The sequence below is a fragment of the Vipera berus genome (genome assembly GCF_964194415.1).
Source record: "Vipera berus genome assembly, chromosome: Z".
NCBI classification, from domain to species: Eukaryota; Metazoa; Chordata; class Lepidosauria; order Squamata; family Viperidae; genus Vipera; species Vipera berus.
In genome coordinates, this window is record NC_138205.1 from 35936235 (window position 1) to 35959942 (window position 23708).

The 23708-nt window shown below is 39.6% G+C and overlaps 1 protein-coding gene across 4 annotated transcripts in view; it reads right to left on the minus strand.

Moving 5' to 3' along the window:
* Window positions 1–23708, minus strand: part of KPNB1 (karyopherin subunit beta 1) — a gene marked incomplete at its 3' end in the record, with an annotated part of 62993 nt that extends 39285 nt beyond the window's left edge. For 2 of the 4 annotated variants that reach the window (XR_014028482.1, XR_014028483.1), the window contains exons 1-9: window positions 23168–23707; window positions 21701–21759; window positions 16664–16846; window positions 16169–16369; window positions 15425–15577; window positions 6918–6977; window positions 6173–6262; window positions 4094–4204; window positions 393–494 (exon numbers count right to left, since the gene is read on the minus strand). Coding sequence is in view for 2 of the 4 variants with exons in the window: in XM_081343810.1 (XP_081199936.1) it covers window positions 393–494; window positions 4094–4204; window positions 6173–6262; window positions 6918–6977; window positions 15425–15577; window positions 16169–16369; window positions 16664–16846; window positions 21701–21759; window positions 23168–23207 (999 nt within the window). Of the gene's footprint in view, window positions 1–392; window positions 495–4093; window positions 4205–6172; window positions 6263–6917; window positions 6978–15424; window positions 15578–16168; window positions 16370–16663; window positions 16847–21700; window positions 21760–23167 lie in introns of all 4 variants that reach the window. The other 2 variants (XM_081343810.1, XM_081343809.1) reach the window with 2 other exon arrangements.

Genomic DNA, 23708 nt, shown 5'->3' on the forward strand with positions numbered 1-23708 from the left:
CGGAGACCCAGCTGTGTGAGCCTGACAGCGTGGATGAAGATGACCTACAGCTGGCCCTGTTCAAGGACGCCCGACGCAGGAGGCAGTCAATCAGGAGTAAACAGAGGAAGGCAATGGGGCACCTCGGAAGGAGGAAGAGAGAAGCCACGCCCTGAACTGTATAAAAAGGGAATGCGTGGGAGGGCTGGTTTGCTGAAGGCAACCACTTGATTAGTTCCTGTTTCATAGCTCCTGTTTCATGGTTGGTGTCTGTTTCATGGTTTACTCTGTTTTATGTTAATAAATTTGGCAGGCTTAATTCCAGCCTCTTGCCGTTTGTAAAGGGGTTGTCCCTGCCTTTTCTGCAGGGCAGGTAGCAGGCTGGTACAGAACAATATATATACATTACTTACCTGTTTTGTCAATGTTTGTGTTAGAATTGGAACTAGATACTGGAGAGCACCCTTGGCATAGAATTTACTAGTATGCTCTGGAGGCCGTCCTTGTTCTGCTGCCTGTAAAAGAAATAATACAAATGTCTTAATTCCAACTAAATGTGCCCCTTCCCTATCTCAACTGAGATACATATGTGCAGGTTGCATTTCCTTTGAAAATCTCATGGGAATAACATACTGCAAGATTGTTTGCTAACATATATTTGAGTATATGTGCAAATGCATGAATAGATGACTAATAGATAATATAAATAACTATTACATTAACTTGATTAGTTACGGCAGCATTACTGTATTGCCCGAAGTTTCATGAATCATTATCTCTTATTTCTATCTGATCATAAGAGAAGATTCAACCCTTCCAACACAAAGTCAAAAGGCTTTAAGTTTTTATACTTACCCCTATATGATTGAGAGAATTAGAGAAGGATATATAACAGTGGTACAAGTTTTGAATGTGCGAGTGGCGGTGTTAAGAGTAACAAAAATACAGAAAAAAAATAAAATGGTTCCAATGTGTAAATTTATGTTAATAGAGAGTACTAAGGAGGATATTTGATGGAATTATAAAAGAGGCTGTAGATTAAGCGAAAAGACATTAAGCAAATGATTAGGAATGTATATGCAGATAGTTATAAAGCATGTAATCAAAGAAACAATTAAAAGAGGCAAAGAAAATGTGTACTAAGTTTGATGAAAAAAATATTTGGGTGAGAAAAGGACTAAATACGATACATCTAGCAAAGTAAATTAAACATTTAAATTATGAAATTGTTTAGATTAAAACTAAAGTGAGGGAATGGAGAAACATATTTATTTATTTATTAGTTCATTCATTCAATCTATCAATTTCTATTGTCTCTCATCTCAATCAAGTTGACTTTGGGCAGCAAATATTACAATTAAAATAATAAAAACAGCAAGCCAGTTACAAATAATACATATAAGAAACAAAAAATTATAATAATTACATGAAAATTAACAGTTTAACCAGATAACAGCCCCCCTAAAACACTTTCAAGAGCTCATGCTTTGGCACATAGCCAAGTCTTTAAAGCCAAGTCTTTAAAGCAGAGGTCCCCAATCTTTTGGGCACCAGGGACCGGTTATGTGGAGAGGTTTTTCCGTGGATCGGAGGGTGTGTGGTTTTGTGTGTGCTGCCTACATCCTGCGGGTAGGTCTTTGCTTGTTTGTGCGGATCTGTTGCTGGCATGCCACGGCCCGCTAGTGGCTTTAAAGCCTTAAGAAAGGGTAACAGCTCCAAAGGATAGGAGTTACTGAAGAGAAGACAAGCTTCCTAGTCCCTGCTAGCTGACATTTCTTGCCTGACGAGATCCACAGTAACTCCAAACTACTAAACTGAATTAGAAAGATAGGTGTTACATGTTCCACATAACTGTCACTATCATTTACCTGGGCAGCTACACTTGGAATTTCTGAATGCTTGGGTCCTTTTAAAATTACACACAGAATAGCATGGTAATTGTTTTTCCTCCTGCTGACCAACAGCTGATTTTGCCACCAAAGCTGATTCTATAGCAGCACACTCCCCAGATTTGAACAGAAACGACTAGGAATGGCCAACACGAATCTCCGACGACCATGGACCTATCTCAACAGTTGCAATTTTCAGTAGGAGTATGCAGAAGGTCCAGTCTCCATTCTTTTTTTTAAGTGCGTGTCGGTTTTAACTACATGTTTTGAAATTTTCCTTTCCCTTTTATATTTAACTGTTAATAAATAAATAAATTGACTGTTGAATACTGATTTATTCTAATCCTTTGCTGGATTTTAATGTGAATTCTTTGCATATTGTTGTTGCTTTATTCTGGAGTTGCGGATAGCTTTCACTGTAAGGAAGTCAACAGTAATCTTCTGGCTAGTGAAAGTGATCAATTTTGATTTGAATTTTCACTGCAAGGACTTTTTTATTCTATTAATTTTTTAAAAGCTCTGGTCTTATTTCTTTCAACCTCTGATGGGAATTTCTCTTTTCTATTCACTTTTCATTGCGAGAAATATTATCACTTTTTTCCTGTGATTATTCTGTTATGGTAATATCTACTTCCCCTGTAATTGACAGGAAATGTTTCTATTTGTGAAAACTCAGTTATAGGACAGCTTTAGACTATATTAAAAATATAAATAATCAATGTTAAAGCCCTTTGGAAGCCTTTGGAAAAAATGTTTTGACTCACAAGCTCAAATTGAAAACTTAGATATAGTTTGATAAAATAACTAAAGGTGATAATCAGCTACAAGGAACAGCAGCTAAAAAAAATTTGCAATCCAATGATTGGAATCTAATTTTTTTGCTGATAGATTTGAAGGAGGAATCTGGTTTGAAAACTGCAGGCATATTGGAGAAGGCTTAAGAGGCATGAATTCTAAAGACTTGGAGATAATAGAATTGATGAATGATGGACTGGTCTTTCTCCACAAATTTCCAAATGCTTTTCATAGGTAACCCCATATACAGTGCATTGCAGTAATTGAGTGAGAGGAAAAAGCACATGAGTGACTATGAGCTAAGCCTTGTACAAGAATGGGTGCAACTGTTGCACACTTCTAAGATGTGCAAAGACATAGCTGCAACTTGCTCTTCAAACCCAAGTCCAAGAGGAACCCCAAATTATGCACTGAGTCTCTAGAGCAACGCTTCCCTATTAAATACCAAAGATGGAAGAACCTTGTTCCAAGCCAGATTAAATACCCAAAGCCACTCGTCTTGCTTGGATTGAATTGGAATCCACTGCATCCCATTCAAGCTTTTACAGACTCAATGTTTACATTTAGGGATGATAGTGATATGGCAGAATTATTTAGGAGTTAAAGCAATATGTTGAAGAATAGAATTATATATGATTAATAGGCTTGAATTATGAATATTTTGCATGAAAATGAAGTTGAAAGTCAGTTGTTGAATGCAGTAAGCCAGGTACAGCATACTTAAGAAGAAATGGAAAGTTTAGCAATGGTTCAAACTGAATAAGGGAATCAGTTAAATTCACATAGAAAAAATACATGCACCAGTATTAAAAAATGTGTGTGGTTGGGATTAAGAATATGAGTGTGTATGTTTATGAACAGGCAATGCTATTTTGCTTGTTTAAAACCTAAATTATTTTTACTGAATCCTGTATGGAGTGCAGATTTGAAAAATAAGCTATCAATTGTCATGACTCTGATTTTTTTAAAAAATCAAGTGAATTGTAGCAAGTAGCCAAAAATAAGATAATTTTGAATTAATAGAATGTTTACTGAAAACAGGAAATTAATCCAGAATTTTTAAGATATGCAAATGCTGATACAAAGCTCCTAGTATGTGCTGTGTTGCAAGAAATGTTAATCAAAAAACATGAATGTAGCAACTGGTGCATACCCCTAAGATATGAGCCAATCAGGAGTAACTAAAGTTGAATGCAACAGAAATAAATGCTATTACAATGCTTATGTGTGTGAAAATCTGTCTTGAATCTTTCAAACACATCACAAAAAAATTCTCAGAGTTAGTAACCTTGGGTCTCAACATTTATAAATATATGCATCACTTTAGTCAGCGTGGTGCATGATTTTTCATCATAGACCAAAGATTGTTATAAACCACAATTGTCATCATTAGAGTCAGAAAATGTAATATTGGCAACTGTTTAACTTACTTCTGAAGCTTCTATAGCCAGGTCCATTTCTTCATCACAGACATTTGACCAGAACTCTATACCTTGCAGAGCCACTTCATCAATATCACTTTTCATGGCTTCAATTGTGATCTTTAGAAAAACAAAAGCAGTGTTAAACCATATTTTCTGCTCCACCAAGGAATTTACAGTAATTTATAACACATAAATAAAAAAGGTAATGCTTTCCTCTGCTAGTCGTCTTTGACTCTAGGGGGCAATGCCCATCTCCAATTCATAGCCAAAGAGCCAACGTTTCATGTGGCTGGCATGACTATATGCCAAAGGCGCACGGAACACTTACTTTCCCACTGAAGTGAGACCCAGTTCAGGGCTTTTCAACCTTCTCAGATTGTACCACTTTTAGGACATGACAATGCTTAGCAAGGTGTCAAAAACTTGATGACTAAAGAAAAAAAGGGGGGGATTTTGGTTTTTACTGATTAGATTCATTTGTTGTTATAGAAATGGCTAGTTTATAATATTATGGAAAAGTAAAAAGTTGAGGTTTAATGTTAATGCTTCCTTCTACTGCAACAAAGTATGTTTTTTTCCCTTCTCCCCCTCATTCCACCCCCCTTTTCCTCCCCATTGTGTCCTACTATTTCTTTTTGTATTTTATTCTATAATCTAGTAAAATATTACAAACTGTAGAAAAAACGAAAAAAGTACCAGTTTTAATTTCTTCAGTGGCTGTTCCTTTGCTGAATCACTTTCCCTTTGCACTGACAAATGTATGATGAATTTATCCATGTTTATTAATATGCACCACTACCAGCTAATTCAGGGGTCTTCAAGCTTGGCACTGCCTCAGGTGTGTCATGTGTCACAATGTTGTAATCCGAGACTAAAAGGCTCCAGCAATTGTGAAAAGCTTTAGCCTTAAATTAAGCCTGTTTAACTTCAAAGAAAACTTTCTAGAAGCCATAGACAGACTCAAGATAAGGGAGTAAAACTAATTACATTTATTTAAAGGGATTAAACCTACGGAAGTCAACAGTTTGGACTCATTGCTAGCCTTTGTGAAACAGACTAAAATATTCCAATAACCAAAGCACACAAAGGAGCCTCTGAAGTACAAAACACTGTAAAAACTACAAAAATCCTTATGGTAACCCAATCAAGCTGCCAGCTGATCCAGAACTAAATAAACCCACCTCTTTTCCGACATGCTTGTCTCCCAGCTTTTCATTTCATCAGTGCTGATTGTATTCTCCTGGATGGAGAAAACGAACCAGGGGACCTTTCCTTCCAGCAACAGCTTCTTCTTCTTCTTGTCTCTTTTTCCTCCCTGCCTGCTGAGCTCTCCTTCCACAGCTTCTTCTCCATCCCCTTCTCTTTCCCTGTTGTCTTTTTTCCCTTTCCCACCAAAACCACCTCCTTTTATATATTCTACTCCCCTCCCCCTTTTCTTCAGTTCATCTCCAGCTCCGTGCTGCTTCCAGAAGCGCTAATCAGCTGGAGCCCTGCCAGCTCCTGGGGCTTCTGCCGAGCCCCGACAGTTCTGCAGCTGCCTCTCCCTCAGGCTTGGGTCACTTCAGCTCATTCCCTTTCCCCTGCTACACTTCTTTAGGACGGTCACATGCCAAAGTACCGCAGGTGGTACAAGTACCATCGGTTGAAAAGCCCTGACCTAGTTATCTACTTGCATTTACCCGTAGAACTTAGGACTGCCCCTGATTTTCGTTCGTTCCGCCAGGACCTGAAGACCTGGCTCTGTGAGCTTTCCGGCCAGGACTGAGGATTTTTTAATTTTTTAACTTATTGTAATTGGGTTTTTAATCAGAGTTATAGCGGTTTTAGATTTTAATTAAGGAAACTTAATCTATTTTAATTGCTATTAATTTTTCCATTGTAATGTTGTTTTAATTTCCTTGTGAACCGCCCTGGGTCCTACGGGAGAAGGGCGGTATATAGGTTTAATAAATATAAATATAAATACATGCTTTTCAACTGCTAGGATGATAGGAGCTGCAGCAAGTAATAGAAGGTCACTCCATCATGTGGTACTAGGACTCGAACATAAATATCCAATCTCAAATCCCACTTGGGAATACTCACAGCAAAAAGTGCAGGACCCATATATGTTTCCATGTATTGATAATAAAGGGACATAATCTTCACCAAGTTCTGTAAGGCAGCTACTCGCACCTAATATAAAAAAGAGCAATAACAGTTCTAGTCAAAGAAGAAAACACCAAAGACTCATCTACCACATGAATGTAATAAACCTAGTATTCAAATTTCTTTGACCAAATATTTTACAGTTTATTCCTAATTTTAACAGATAATGGGAAAGGAACTACACAACACTGAACTCAGAAAAATAATCTGACATTATAGCAACAAAAGACCTATCTACTATTATCTATAAAAAGCAACACTTTCTTTCTTAAGACATTTTTTCCTTTTACTAAACTAGCTTCCCTAATCCCTGATCCCTTTTATTTGACTAAAGAGCACCTCAAAACCCTAGCCATCTATCTAATGCTGTAATGCACATAATTAATCTTTTGTCACTCTGATTATAACCAAACTAAAGACAGAAAACAAATCTCTTCACTTTGATACTGTATCACTCCTTATGTCACTCCCAATCACCTTTCTCTGATGTTGGATTTTAATCTCTTTTGGAATAGTTATCTATTTTTGGTTTTGTTTCCAGGAACCACTGAATGTATTGATAATATTAATATTATATAAAACCTTTGGTGAAGAATCAGTTTAAAGCTTTCATCATCCTTTTTTGGAAACAGACGTATATTTTTCATACATTGAAACCGCTGGGAAAGAATTTTAGGCTTACCCTTGTATCAGGACACTGTGTCGCTTCACAGACTACTTGCATGATAAAGTGCCTTTCAGACTGGAATTTTTGAATAGAAAGAAAAATGCAGAATTAGGTCTGAAATTTCCAAAGTATATTTCAAATTAAAATAAAAGTAAACAAAATATACAATAGTCCTGCTAGAATCCTCTGGTACTCAATAATTTGACTTTGATTATGTACTATTAAGTTGCTTTCAACTCCTAATAATCACATAGCATTTTTCAATGACTTGAATTTAACACAACTTTATTTTACCAAACAAATGCAATGTAAAAAATCTTTTCAAATACTTGATTGAGGAATATGATTGCACTAAGGCAGGATCTTCCATATAAAACTTTAGTTATCTCAATCATATACTTTTTCTGAAAGAGTAAAATTCTTGAGTCTACCAGAAACTTTTAAGTTCTAGCTTGAAATACTGTACAGTTCCAATATAAAATTGTTTGGATAAAATAACTGTAGTTTAAATTTCTCATTAGACAGTCAAGATATTTTATTTCACCTTTAATCCACTTGAAAATTTGTCCCTTAGTAGTACACTGATGGTAAAACAGAAATCAAGTTCAAAAGTAAGACAATAACTGAAATTCCCTGCAATTCAAAATAATCTGCTTATCCTATCACCATTTGTGCTTATCCTATCACTATTTCTTTCTGGACTTGTAAATTATATTGTGGTAAATATATCTTCATAAAATTTAAGAAGCAAGCACACAATGCCTCTCACTGTAGGATCAGAACCATTTTTATGCTGGTTCTGGTTCATTCAGTAGATTCATAACATGATTTTAAAAACTATCTGACAGAGAGGCAAACCTAGAGAAAGTAATATAGTTATGTGAAAAAGTAGCCATTCTTTTTAGTTTTTCTGATGTTTTGAATATCTATCAATGAACCACATTATTTGTTTTTAAATTTTTCTGTTTTGCACCATGTAACCGTATCATCATGTGGGTTTTACTGATTCATATATGCAGTTTGAGTGAACAAAACACCATGTTTTAGAGCCTGTTTCACTTATTTCATCAACAATTTCATCTAACAAATAATGTATCAGTATAAAAAAGTAATACCAAACACTTGGCACCAAAACTTCTCATATTACTGTATAGGAACTGTGACTCATTCCTCCGTGGCAAATTGCTTCAATTCATTAATGCTTAAAAGTTTTCTAGCAAACTTGTTTTATGCTCTGCCACATTGCTAGGGGGATTCTGACACAGCTACAAGTAGTCCTTGACTTATGACTAAAATTATGGTCAAAAGTCATTCCAATAAGTGAGTCATCGTCACATGACTGACTCAATTTTATGACATTTTTTGTGATGGTTCTTAAGCAAATCACCATGGTTATTAAGTAAACCAGAAACGCTGGTTTCCAACAAGACATCATAATTCAGTGACATGATCTGAAGACATCAGCCGTAAATGCAGGCCAGTTGCCAAAAGCCCAAAATGCTATCGTATGACTGTAGAGTAGATGAGGGGCCTGGCTTTAGAATTTCAATTCTGGGTCATAAGTATCTTTTTGGGCATGTGTCATAACTTCAACCAGTCACTAAATGACAGCTTTTAAGTCAAGGACTAGCTGTATTCCAAAATAATGCATTTATTTTTCTTCAACCATTCTCTTATACATTTTGCTGCATCATCCATGTGTACTTCAGTTAGCTGATGAAGTCTGATACTGTAGAATTCATACTTTTTATCTTCCGCCAAATATAACATAAAGAGGTCCACTTTTGGCTCATGTACTTATGGAACATTCCTCCAAGTGCTTGTTAGCAAATTTGATATAGGCATCAATAATCTCCTTAGTAAACAATAGCTTCCATCTTGATAGATTTCCACGAATTCTATTTTTATTCTGTATTGGTAGAGTCATCAAAGCCTGTTTTTTATTCATACTAAGAGATCTGAAGTTCTCCAAGTTTTGTTTTGAGCTTCTTTGTGACTTGCTGCTCATGGATAATTCTGATTAGATGGCTACTTTGGGGAAGATTCACTATTGTCCGAATTTAGTATTCTTAATTTCAAGATGTAGGTTTCTGATGGCAGATTAATAAACCCCCGGAGTTTCAGAAATTATACTTTTTTTAAACTGAGGCCAACATACTTAGAATACACGTATCTTTATTATTTTGACTGAAGAAAAAAAATCAGGGAAAAGCAGAAGAAAAAAACAGAGACTTTTGAGTTGTCTCTAGTGCTAATACTATTTAGTCATCAGTAGGACAAAAGATGCAAAGATCTTGGAGCTGCATCTTCAAATAAGCAAATGGTATCTAAATGTGGGGTCCTTAGTGCTCTCTGAGGTTGATTGTTTTCTTGCAGACATTTCATAACCAAACCAGATAACATCATCAGTGATATTTATACTATTGGCTTGCCTTGTCTTAGTTCCAGATATCCAGAAATTCTCTAGTGCTTTTGGATTTAGCTTGATACAGGACGCTCACAGTTTCCTAGTTGAAACTATGGTTAAATCTATGTGTTCTGAAATTAAGAACTTTTCATGATGTCTTCTTATTGCTACTTATTATTCATGGATGCGCTTTGCTAACCTTTTGCCTGCTTGTCCTACATACTGGCTATTACAGTCCTTACCCTGTCTGTTGTTGATAACTCCTGTTTTTTCTTCTGGATCTTAGGATATTTTGGATGGATTTAGTTTGTTTGTGTGCTATGGTAATGCCATATGGTTGTAACAATCTGTTGGTGATTTCTGAGATGTTTTTGATGTACGGCAGTTATTATTTTCACAGCTTGTGCTAGTTGTGCTATATTGGGTTGAGTGGTCAGGCATTTTTTGATAAAGTTCAGTCTAAATGCTTTTCAGGCAATCTGCATTTAATTAATTGATCATTGCCTTTTCTTCCCCTTAATAGCCTCTAGTCCAGGGGTGTCAAACTCAATTTCATTGAGGGCCGCATCAGCATTGCGGTTGCCCTCAGGGGGCTGTGTGGGTATGGCCTACTGGGTGGGCGTGGCTAGAGTGCATATGGCCTACTGGGTGGGCATGACTTTAGAGAGAGAGGTTAAGGGAGCGGGGATGTGCAGCCACCTGAGCTCAGGCTTGTGTACCTTAATGCCAGGTCCGTAGTCAATAAGGCTCCTCTCATCCGGGATCTGGTTGAGGGGGACCATGCGGACCTGGCTTGCATTACGGAGACCTGGTTGGGCTCAGAGGGTGGTGTCCCTCTGGTCGATCTTTGCCCACCAGGTTTCCGGGTGCTGCACCGGCCTCGGGCTCAGGGTAGGGGCGGGGGAGTGGCGGTAGTTGTGAGGGAGAGCCTTTGTCCGTGGGAGGCCACCGTTGTCCAAATAGCCGGGTGTGAGTCCCTCCTCCTGAGATGTGGCCCTAGGGCTCAGTTGGGCTTGCTGCTAGTGTACCTTTCGCCTAGTTGCGCAGCAGCAGCCTTGCCTGCGCTTCTCGACATCCTCTCAGGGCTGGTGATTGAGTTCCCCAAATTTATGATCTTGGGTGACTTTAATCTACCATCCCTGGGGGGATCATCTGAGTTAGCTCGGAAGTTCATGGCTTCCATGACGGCCATGGACCTGATGCAAGTAATTCAGGGCCCGAGTCATGTGGGGGGCCACACGCTCGATTTGGTTTTTCTATCTGGACGGTGGTTAGATGATCTGGGTGGGGGTTCTCCAATTGTTATGCCCCTGTCATGGACCGATCATCATCTCCTGCGGTTGGTCTTCCGTTTTGCCACTCCCCGTCGTGGGGTTGTTGAACCGAGATGGTTCCGTCCTAGGCGCTTAATGGACCTTGAGAGGTTCCAGGCAGCGCTTGGGTCCCCACCTGCCTCCTTTGCTCACAGTTCGGCCGATGCCCTAGTGCACAGGTCGGCAACCTGCAGCTCCGGAGCCGCATGCGGCTCTTTGAGCCGTCTCTTGCGGCTCCTAGCCACCCGGTGCGCGCGCACCTCTTCCAACGGGCAGTGGTGCGCGCGCACCTCTCCAAATGGAGAGTGGCACCGCCCGTTTGGAGAGGTGCGCACGCACCTCCCCGAATGGGCGGAGGTGCGCGCGCACCTCCCCAAACCTTTGGAGAGGTGCGCGCGTACCTCCGCGCGAATGGGCAGCGGTGCCGCACTTTGAGGAAGCTGCCGCGGCCCGTCTGCGAAGCTGCCGAAAGCGGCAGCTTTGCAGATGGGCCGTGGCAGCTTCCTCAAAGAGCGGCGCCGCTGCCCCTTCGCACGGAGGTACGCGCGCACCTCCCCAAAGGTTTGGGGAGGTGCACGCGCAACTCCGGTCGTTCGGAGAGGTGCGCGCGCACCTCTCGGAATGGGCAGGGGCGCCGCTCTTTGAGGAAGCTGCCACGGCCCGTCTGCAAAGCTGCCGAAAGCGGCAGCTTTGCAGATGGGCCGTCGCCGTCGGGCAACCGGGAACCGGTTCCATCTCATTTTTTTAAAAATGGCAGCCGCGTGCGTCCGCGCATGCGCAAAAAACCTTTTTGCGCATGCGCGTGCATGGACACACGCACGCGGCTCCCACTTTTTTAAATTCGTGATGGAACCGGTTCCCAGTGGCTCTTTTCCTTTTTTAGGTTGCCGACCCCTGCCCTAGTGGAAGCCTGGGAAAAGGCAGCCACGGAGGCACTCGACTGAGTTGTACCCATGTGGCCCCTGACCCGGTGCAGATCCCAGTGGGCTCCATGGTTTTCCGTGGAGCTCCGGGAGATGAAGCGTCGGAGACGGGGCCTATAGAGCTGTTGGAGATCCAGCCGGTCTGAATCCGACCGATCGTGACTAAGGTCCTTTACGAGGTCTTATCTCGCAGCAATGAGGATGGCAAGGTACTTTGCTACCCTCATTGCGTCCGCAGATAATCGCCCAGCCGCTCTGTTTAGGGTGACCCGCTCCCTCCTTAATCAGGTGAGGGAGGAGCCCTTGCAGGGTCGTGCCGAGGAGTTTAGCCAACATCTGTCGGACAAAATCGCTCGGATCCGGACCGGTTTGGACTCCGACTGGGCAGAGTCTGACGATGAGGACATGGGCGGTCTTGTTGATGTTATCTGGGAGTTCGATCCTGTGACTCTGGACGATGTGGACAGGATCATGCGGAAGCTGAGCTCCACCACGTGTTTATTGGACCCGTGCCCCACCTGGCTGGTTTATGCGGCTCGGGATGGGACACGAGGCTGGCTCCAGGCAGTGGTAACTGCTTCCTTGAGTGAGGGTAGTTTTCCCGCCGCCTTGAAGGAGGCGGTGATGAGACCTCTCCTTAAGAAGCCTGCCTTGGACCCAGCTGTACTAAGCAACTTTCGTCCGGTCTCCAACCTTCGCTTTCTTGTCGACTGGTGACCCCCAGGGGGAGGGCGTTCTCTGTGGGCGCGCCAGACCTTTGGAACCGTTTACCAGTTGAGCTCCGGATGGCTCCCGACCTTCGCTCTTTCCGACGTGATCTAAAAACTTATTTATTTGAACAAGCCGGCCTGGTCTGATGGGTTTGGGGTTTCAATTATTGGTTTTAATTATTGATTTTAACTAATTTATTGTATCGGGCACAATTGTTTAATCTGTTTTTAATTTTTGTATCTTGTATTTTTGATATTTATTGCCCTGTACACCGCCCTGAGTCCTTCGGGAGAAGGGCGGTATATAAATCAAATAAATATAAATATAAAATATAAATATTAGATAAGCATAGCAGATAAGCTTTCTTCAGTCTTTAAATAAGTTTCTATAAAGAACTTAAAAGTTCATAATTTATAATATAACTTGGTCGATAAGTGTTGTTTTCTTTTTTAGAATGCTTATGCAAAAGTATGCACTATGCATGGGCATTAAGCAGACATTTATCTTGCTGCCTTATTCTTATGAACAGGCAGTTCAATTAAAATAAAACTTTTATTTCTTAAACTTTGCAGGCACTTGGCATAAAATATTGAAGATATATTGCTATGTTACTGAACTGTTAAATGTCAAAATTATTCACTGTGCAATTACATGTATTAGGAAAAAGCCTCTAACCCACAGGTCTGCAACCCGCGGCTCCGGAGCCGCATGCGGCTCTTTCAGCCGTCTCCTGCGGCTCCCAGTCTTCTGCCATGTGCAGTCCAAAAAAAAAAAAAAAAGTGGGACTAAAAAAGTTCAACCAATCAATTCAAATATGCAGGGTAGGTGCATATCTCACCTTGGCTCCACTCTTCAGTGAAACCCTGTTCTGCGCATGCACGCATGTACGCGCATGCACATATATTTTTTGCGGCTCCCAGTTTTTCCTTTTGTGAGGGAACCAATTCCGAGTGGCTCTTTCACTGTTTCAGGTTGCTGACCCCTGCTCTAACCAATCATCAAAGAAGTATTTTTGCAATTATGTTATTTATGGCAATCTTGAAATAAAGTCATTGCTTCAATTTTGTTCATAAAGGCACATCAGGTTCTGGCTACAAAAAGTGTGCTTAACTGTTGTTTTATCCTATGCTGAATAGCAAAGAAGCAAAAAACTGATACAAGGTTTTGTTCCTTGTGGCAGAAAATGGAGAAATTCATTGAGTATAAATGTGCACAAAATTATGTTTTGTTTCAAAAACAAATATTTAAGTTGTTGTGGAATTTGATAAAACAAAATCTGAAGAAATTCTAGCTTGTTTTTATGGGGTGAGTAGAGTAAGGCTGATGAGCACTGCGCTCAGTCTTCTCCCTTCCTCTACTGTTGATCTGCTTGTCCCAGCTTCCCAGCACTATTAATACCTCGTCTTATTTCTATAACAGGGGTGTCAAACTCAATTTCATTGAGGGCCGCATCAGCATTACGGTTGCCCTCAGAGGGCTGGGTGGGTATGGCCAGGGTGGGCGTGGCCTACTGGGTGGAGGTGGCTGGAGTACGTATGGCCTACTGGGTGGGCATGGCCAGCTCTACATTGTTCGCATCAAGGGTACCTATGGGGGCCTGGGCAGGAGTGGGACAGATCTGAGGGTCTCTGGCAGGAGGAGGGTCTCTGGGCCAAAGCCAAGGCAGAAGGGGCCGTTCCCTCACTGTTTCCAGGATGGCTTTGTGGGCCACATGAAACCACTTCGTGGGCCGAATCCGGCCCCCCGGGCCTTGTGTTTGACATGTCTGTTCTATAACCATGTTGATACCTCAGGGCTGCATATTCCACCTTTCCCCCATTTCCCAATTGTTCCAGGTCTTGTCCAACCTCATCATTTCTGCCTGAAACAATCACACTGCCAGTTGGAAAAAATCTGAAGTGTCCTAAGAGGTGAGGGAGTGTAAATGGCTTTATGGTAGACAAAATGAGTTCATTTTGTATGCAATTCTAATTAATCCTTATTCAAATAAAAACTGCTGCAAAGAAAAAACATCCAGGTCCAAACTGTAAGGGTTACTTTATAAAATCATAGAATAACATGAAATGTTATTATCGATTGAAACATTTATTAAAAGCTACTTATGGAACATTAAATAGCAGTATGTGTAACTTTTAAAAATGATTTTATAGTGCAAGATTAAACCCGTTGCCAAAAAAAATATTCATTGTTAGACAAACTATAAATATCACCAACAGTTCATCAGACTTTAGCACAATCAGTATATGAGACTTATAGTAGCTTACATTTTGATACCTTCTCATTTACAAATTAGAAATCGACTACACTATTTACATCTCAGAAGTTTTACAAATAACCTACTGTCTGGCATTACTATTTTAATTTTGGCTAATTTGACAAGGAAAATTGTATTTTTGAAGGAAAAAGTGTTTGGGTCTTCCTTTAAAAAAACTCTGTAAAAGTTTAATACTACCAAATAAACGGCAAATAAATGATTGTAGTCATTTTACATTTGAACACTTTCATTCTTTTCTAAGTTAAATAGCAATTAATCTATTAATATTGCTTCCAATTAAAGAACATAACAAGACCTACTGTTATCAACACTTCAGAGAAAACAATGAAGCTGAATCTTTGTAAAATTATTCTCACAATGCACACATTGATTCTATGGTATCTGCCACATAGTAATTCACTATCATGAATTGTTCATTGGACAGTTGTGCAAATATTATTGATTTTATTTATATTATAAGGATAACACAGTTGGCTGGAAATGAGAAAACTACTATGAAGCTAGTTGAATAGGTTATACATATTATAGGGCAAGAAATGTATTGATAATATCACACTGCAAGATTTGTAGTGTATCTTAATATTTGTTTAATTGCCTAAATATTAAACTGATCTCCAATCAAGAGCATACAAGAGCTTATGCTGTCATAACCTTTTATGTAGTCATAGCTGAGCACTATGTGTATGCCACTTTGATTTATTATTGTTACTTGAATAAATATAAAAGGAATAAGTTTTTCAAAACAACTTCGAAACATGTACAAATCCAAGTCTCAGTCAAAATAGGAATGCATCAGAACTCAGAGTGGTGCATGGTTTCTCATCACAGACCATGGATTTCATTGGCATCCTTTTCAACCCTTTTTTCATCATACTCCCAATATGATCACTTACCTCTTTGTCAAAGTTTGTTTTGGTGAATTCCAAAGAGTTCAAGAGTGCATTTGTAGCTGCTAATTTCACATTATTACTTGGCTCTTCTTTCCTCATGCCCTGGATAATGGCAGTCAAAATTTCATTGGATTTATCCTGAAGCTGTTCTGGTTCCTGAAAAAGAAAAAATATTGTAAACTATGCCTGTGTTCCTATAAAATGGACAACCAGCTAAAACGATAACCATAGCATGTTGTCTAAATTGAGAATCCCAAGGATTCCCAAGGTAGAATGGAGATGGTTTATCACCACACCTTAGTTACTGACTACTTTACTTTCTGGAGATTTGCATCTTATTTGGACACAGAAAGATGAATCCAAGGGCTAACCTGAATTGAGTCCTCTGACCCAGCCTCCAGCAGAGAGGTAAATAAATGGAACCTGTACAGAGAATCTCTGAATCTAATAATCTGTTTTGTTCCCTCAAACAACAGTAGGTAGTAATTACACACAATTACACTCTGGGAGTACAAATATTAGGATCTCCAATTGGCTTGAAAGTTCAAGTGTCCAATGCATAATTTGGAATCAACTACAATCATGTAAGAAAAATTTAGAACATATTCAGAGACAGTATTATTGTGCACTATGCCTTTACTCAAGTTAACAAAACACAGGAATGAGCTTTTGATTAAAATTAAGAGAGAACAGGAGATTAATAATAAGCACAAGAGGAAAGAATAGCATGTTAAAGGCAACACTTACAATATCCTGACAAATATAGCCAATGGCTTCCAATGTTGATTCTTTCATATGCTCTGTGCTTTGCGGATTTGTAACATTGGCTACTAGCTGAGGAATAAGTTCAGGCCACTGATTCATAGGGATCTCTGCACAGGCGATGCCAGCAACGCACTGTGATGCTGAGCTTGGCCTGTAGGTTTCTGTACCTAAGGTTTGCAAAACCTGTGAATATAAGAAGAGGATGATCATCAGTAGGCAAGATCACAAAGCTGCAATACTGTTAGCATTAAGCAATGGACTGCTGTGTATTCCTGTACCATTTTTGAAGTTGAGCAAAAATAAAGCATGCCTCCCAGCCTTTTCTCAACTTGGGAACAAATAAGAAGGGAATAGTAAATTGTAGAAACAGTATTCAATTAAAGATATGCAGTAGATGCTTTTACTATTGAAAAACATCCATGCTGATAAAAAAGCAGGAATATGAACTAGAACTAGAAATGCTAAGGTTTAACATACATAATTTTTGACTTCTCTGCGAGCATTGGCATCTATTGCAAGCCATCTCTGTTGATGTTGGGTCTTTACATCAGGATCTTTAGATGTCAGAGAGTTCTTGATCTGTAGACCAGCTGCAACTCTTGCAACTTGGCTGTTTCCTGGATTTGCCAGCACTCTGGACAGTTCCACAAGGAAAGTAGGCTGGCAAAGAAAGAAATTTCAATAACCAAAACTTGTTATATCTTTCTCCTTTTGGTCAGTGCATAAATATACATCTATGACAATCTAGATCAAAACATTTTTTAGTTCTGATCCAAGAGCACATAACTGATCCACATATAACCACCAGGCAATAATGAATTTTTGTATTTTTTATTTTAATTCCATTTATATCCCGCCCTTCTCCGAAGACTCAGGGCGGCTTACAAGCTTAGCAGTAGCCTTCATTCTATGTATATGCCTGCTTATTAGGGCTTTCACACACACCCCAAGCGGCATTATTACAAAGTCAGCTTAATTGCCCCCAACAATCTGGGTCCTTATTTTACCTACCTCGGAAGGATGGAAGGCTGAGTCAACCTTGAGCCTGGTGGGATGCGAACCTGCACTAATTGCAGGCAGCTGGTGTTACTTAAGGAGGCATTAGCCCACTGCTCCACCAAGGCTCTTGTTCTTATGTTTATATACTACTTACAGGTCTCCATTACAATACTCTCTGTCCTCTACATCAGGGATCCTCAATCCCCAGGCCATACAAGTGAGCGAAGCCCCACCCATGCATGTGTGAGATCCAGACAGCATATGAAACCATGCCCCCCAAGTCCGCAGAAAAACTATACTCCATGAAACTGGTCCCTGGCACCCAAAGGATTGAGCTATAAATCACTTCTTTATAGATTTCATTTGTGTAGAATTAGATTTCATTTTAAATTGAAGGTATTCTGCACTTGTTTTCAAAGATTCGAACTTCAAAATAATACACAATTACAGGATATAGAAATAACTGAGTTTTTAACTTACTGGAGCAACCAGTTTTCAAAAGTATTGAAATCCAATTGTTGCATATTAATTTAGACCATAGCAGCATGTCGAGCTTTTATACAAAGAATTTTTAAATATTTGGTGGACACTCTACTACGCTGGATAGAACATGAATACATTTTCATGGCTAGAAGCAAAGTAGGACTATGAAATATGTAACACTGATCTTAACTGTTGGGCAGGAGGAATAAGATACTTAAATTTTTGCTTTACTATAAAAGATGGGAAATCACAGGGTTAGAAATTACTAATAGTCTTTTTTACAGCAAATTATATGAGAGAAGTGCTGTATGTGCAAAAATGAACTCACTAGAGAAAATCAGTATGATCACCAAATGACATTTCAGTACTGTAATAAACAAATTACACCACTTTGTCAGAACAATTCTTCAAAATAATTAACCAAATATATCAACGTGTCCAGAAGCAATCTGCCATAATATTAAAAACACAAAATAAATTTTAAACCCCTCTTTTCTAAGCTATGATAGTCATCAAGTAAATATTACTATCAATGGTTGTAGAAAGCTTGATGAAGTAAACAGAAAGTGTAGAATGTTATTAAATTTGGATTTGGAGTAAGTTTTATTACCTTATTAAAAGCAGTTAGGAAGTATAGTGTAGAAAATAATAACATGGTTAAATAATACCTAAATCATATTCATTAACTTTTGATGGAAATAGTACAGCAAGATATAAAAGTTTTATTAAATTTGAAACACTATTTTCTGAAAGACTGATATACTTAACAGAGGGTTGCCAGGATTTTTCAAGCATCTGACAAAAATAAAAATCGTAAAGCAGGAATTCCATTGCCATATCATAAACTATCTTTCAATGTTTCCTCAGACTTAACCATTTTGTAGCTTTTCCCAACACAAAACTCTTTTCCCAGGGCTCATTCACAAATAATTAAATATAACTAGTCCCTCAATTCATTTATTCCAAAAAATGTTATTACTACTAACATCTTCATTTCATTCAGATCACTTTATTCACACTACCTAATAAAATCCAGATTATTCTTCTTGTATTTTGTCCTTCTATCCTCTATAGCATGACCCAAGAATAAACCTTGGACAAATAGGTAAGATACTATTTAGATCATGCTAGTTGCAAGACCACTATCTCTTCCTTCTTCCCAAGTTGAGCAATGAATGGAAATAAAAGGCATGGGGAAAAATAAATTGAATAGAACAATATAAAAATATGTATGTGGTAATTAAGTTAATCAGAGCGCACTTTAAACTTTTACAGCATATACGTAGATTTCATTTTTTTAATTCCTGCATCTGATACTTTTTCCTGTCAAATCATAATGTACTTGTAAATTTAATTATTTTTGAACATGTATTTATCTCTGGATCAAGGGACAAGGAATGCAATTGTGAAGTTTATCTCTTTCTTATGAAGTGCCAAACTATGAAGGGTAAGCAACTTGTCAAGATCCCAAACCTTAATTTAGCAGTCTGTTATGTAGAGAGTAAATAAGTGTTATAGCACTTTTTCACAGTTTTATTTCAAAACTGTTCTGCTACCAAGGAATAAAAGTGAGAATTATGTCTTAACATGTCAAAGCACATTCTGAAATTAATATCTGCCAAAGACATGGATGAAATGAATGTTTATCTGTGCCCAATTCTTTTCCACAGCCCAATGTCATACATGGTTATTCATCTCAAGACACAATGTAATGAAAAAGTAAGATAAGCATAATATTGGGTACAGATAAAATAATCAATCTTTGTGTTTACTTTATAAAATATTGTTCCTCAGATATCTTTATAACCACAGCCCATCTTAAGATCATATGTATTATCAAATAATCTGTAATCCAAGAGATGTTATAATATCAATCAATATAGTTTTTCTATTTTCTGGTCAAGGCTAATTCTTAATTGAGGATATCATTTGAAAACATATATATTCAAATATATCTTTATCTTTTTAGGCCTCACAGAAAGAGTTTATTGACCCTGCTGGCCTGAAAAAAGAACTGTTGTCTAGGACTTCTAGAGGGCATAGGTTTGGGGGAAAAGCAGGTTATATTGCACAGTTGCTGTTGAAGCTGAACTGTGGAAATCAAATTTCAAATCCCAGTTCAGCCATAAAGCTGCCTACCTGGCCCCCAATCTATTTTGAAGTTACTATAAATATAAAATGAAATAATTTTGATTTTATGCATTTTCTTCTAAAAGGTGAACTGAATACAAATATGATCTCTTTTTCAAAATCCTATGCTAGCCCCTTAGGAGTCTATAGATGCTTTGCATCTTTCTGAGCAATCAGGAGTCTGAGAAATAAGTCTTCAGTAATAATTCTGAAAGCCTGCTGTGTCAGCTTGAGCCAGTCACAGTCTCAGTGCAATTCACTTCATAGAGTTGTTGTAGGGAAAATAAGAGAAAGAAGGTGTACTGGATATGCTTGCTGTCTTGGAAGTTATTTGTAAAAATAATAAAGATGGGATACAAATAAATAAATATGAAAGTATTCCATAATTTTTGTTTAGCTTTTTAGAGAAAGAACTATCATACTGTATAAAAATGCTAATCTTAATTATTGCACTAGGAATGCAAGTAATAAGTTGTTCAGCAATAAATTTAGCAGTTTTTAATTTTTTTGTATTTATCAATTTACTTCTTATAGTGCCAAAAAGTATAGCATACCCTTTAAAAATAGTCTACTTGCAATTTAAATATTAAAAGGAAAGAAAATGTTCTAAGTACCAGTATAAAATCTAAAGCGCTAAGACATCAATTGCTGATAATGTATATATTCCAACATTGCCAATGAAATAAAATGAACTTAGTAAACAAGCCTCAACCAATCCTATAGACTGAAAATTCATCTCTAGAATATGTGATAAGTTAAAAACCAGCCACTGAACAATTCTCTTGGGATGAATGCCATGCAAAAAAAATCATTCCCAACATGTTTTGATACGATACACTACTTTATTCTATTCTATTTCTTCTATTTTTTAAAAAATATCAACAGCAAGGGCTCACTATCATAAGCAATTACATTCAATTTGTATTCCTATTCTCCTGTAAGGCTTTACAATGAATATATTTAATTTTGACTCAGTAAATGTAATATTTACCTACATGGCTTCCTTATAAATTCTGGATTAGACTTAATTCACTGTTCAGCACTAGATTTATATTATTCTGATACTTATACAAATATATACAAATCAAATAAATAAATAAATAAATAAATTATACCAAATAATGGGTGAAATGCTTAGTAGTTTCATTTGGCTACTAATATTGCTCTGAATCAATCCTTTCCAAAAAAGGATGAGGTATTTCAGAAATAATCTGTATTTTAGAGACTGAAGCAGACCAATATCTGTTTTCATACCAAAGAACAAATAGTTGTGTAAGAATTTAAGAAAAATAGGCATAGGCAATGCCTAGCTAAAAAAATATTCAAATCTATGAAAAACACTACAAAAACAAGGGGAAATGGACAAAAATGGTAGAGCAGGAAAAGTATAGAAAATGGGGGACGATCCGCAGGCAGAAAGAGAATCTTTAGACTAGGTAAGAAGGCAAGAAAAAAGACGAAACTAGTAGGCCTGTTTATGAGCTCAAAGGCCTGTTCGAGACAACCTTCTGAGGACTCCCTTTAGCCGACTATACATGCCGGCTTCCCCACATGGCCGGTCCCGCAGGCCCAATCTAACCACCTCCCCCACTTTCCCTCCATGCATGCAGCGCGGTAGGTCCAAGCTGCCTTCCCCTTCCTTTTCCCTCCCGCGGGTCTAGAACCCCTTCACGATTGGATGGCGCGACTCCCGAGAGTTTTGCCATTGGCTGCTTCATGTTTGCCTCCTCCTCCCCCCGCTAGAGAGAGAGAGAGAGAGAGAGAGAGAAAAGAAAAAGCCTACGGTTAGGCTGCGCCCCTCTATGGCGGCTCGGCCTGCTCTGATCTGTGTCTTTTTACACAGGGAAAAGATTCTACTTTCACAAACCCCACCCAAAACTCAACTCTTTCGTTTTCCCTTACCAGGTTCTCGATGGCTGCCTGTTCCAGGAACTTCTGGGCCGCTTCAAGCTCTGTGCAGTCTGCAGAAGGGGTGGGGGTGGAAGGAGAAAAATGCATCTAGGAGTGTCAGTGGGGATCCTAAAGCTCAATTTCAGCCTAACAGTTAACACCCCGAATCCTCTCACCTTTTTCCAGCTCTTCAATCGCTCTCCTTTCTGCTTAAACTCACTCCATTCTGAATATGAAAGATTTTCAACACCTCCCGAAGCCCCCACCAAAGATAGAGGTCCCCGGCGCATCAAGCTTTTACTCAAACTTCATTTTCATCAATTAGAACCGCACAGAAGTGGGTTTAAAAAGAGAAACACCTCTTGGGAGAACGTTGCAAGTACAGTATAACCATAACCTCACTCATCCACAATTAATATTTGTGTTTGTATATGTTTTATTAGTGTTGTATATCAATGATTGCATGACCTCTGTAGATGCCGTACGCTAAAAAAAAATTCATCCACAACGAACGACTTTTTAAAGAGATGCATTAGACATTTGTTAAAATACCAGTCCGTCTCCAGCTCCATTGTCACAACTCTCCCAATTATCTATCAAAGCCAATCTTGGCCCACTGATTTTGGCCTAGAGCGGACCTGAACTACTACCTAGGTAAATATCAGGCCTTCGCTCTCATCGCAGACGCTGCTTTCATTGCCACCCTAGCTTTAACGTCATGAAGGCACTTGCCTTACGGTAGACTCGATGTGAAATCATCGCCTATTCTCCCGTCAGCTTCCGTCTCCCCATGCTCCCCAGCACATCTAAGAAGCAGCTCTCGGACAAGACTTACCCTACACTCATATGCTAAGGAATCTCCACCCACCCTTATCCCATATGCCACGCAAAGCAGTCTCATTCCCACCCTCAAGGAGACCCTTCCTTGCCGTATCATTCAGCGTATCCATTAACTTGTGCCCAAAGCTACCTTCTTCCATACACGTGCACCATTACCCTCATCATCTGATCCGACCAATATATATATTAAAAAGGGCGTTTTACGCCTAAGGCTACTTCCGTTCCAGCCTAACTAGAGAATTCTCAATCTCCCCCATGCCACAAATGATAAAATTCACGGTTGCCCCTCCTTTCTCCTCTTCCCTCCAAGCCTGGGGCCCAAACCAAATCCTAGTGGTTCCTTTATCCCCAAGGCCACAGACGGAGCCTGACTCTCCCAACGGCCCCGAATCCTCGAGGGGAGAATCGCTGCTGCTTTCTTTACCCCTTCCCACACCTTCTCCCCTAATAATTCATTCCCTCCCTTCAAACAACGGCTAACGCCTTCCCCAGAGCCACATATAAGCTATGCCTAGATGCCCTTCCCCGCCCCCAATCTCCTCCAGATCTCGAGGAGGGGAGATGCTTTCACCCCTACCCGTTCCTCCTTCTGCAGCACATCCATAAGAAAAAAGCCTGTAGGCCTTTTTTCTCCTTTACCTGGGGAAACCGTCTTCTCCAAGATCGTAATGAGCTCCATGGTGGTGGTGGTGGTGGCGGCGGCGGCGAGGTGAAGCTAGGAAGGAAAGGAGGAAGGGGAGAGGGAAAGGGAAAAGGAAAGAGGATCGGAGTCGATGGTGGTCGCCGCCGCCTCGCCCTGCGCCTGCCCGCTCAGTCGGCCGGTCGGTCTCTCCCTTCGCGCGCTCTTTACTTCTCCCTCAGCAACGGGGCGGCCCCACCCCCGGCGGAAGCGACTGGAGTCTCCCCTACAACTTCCCCTCCCCCTCCTCACACACAACTCCTTCTGGCGGCGGAAGGAGAGAAAAAGGAAGAGGGGAAAAAGCACGCGCGCGCGCGCGCTAAACGAGCTAAAATAAAGCTATTTACAGCGAGCGTGGCTCAGACAAGGGGTGAGGCAGAAAATTAAAACAAAACAACGTGCTCCCTCGCTTCCCCACAACCTCTCTTAGAGGCACTAATTCACCGTCCTGTTTTCTGTCGGATTAACTGAATAGGCCTGCCAGGCCTTAGTCTGCCTTCA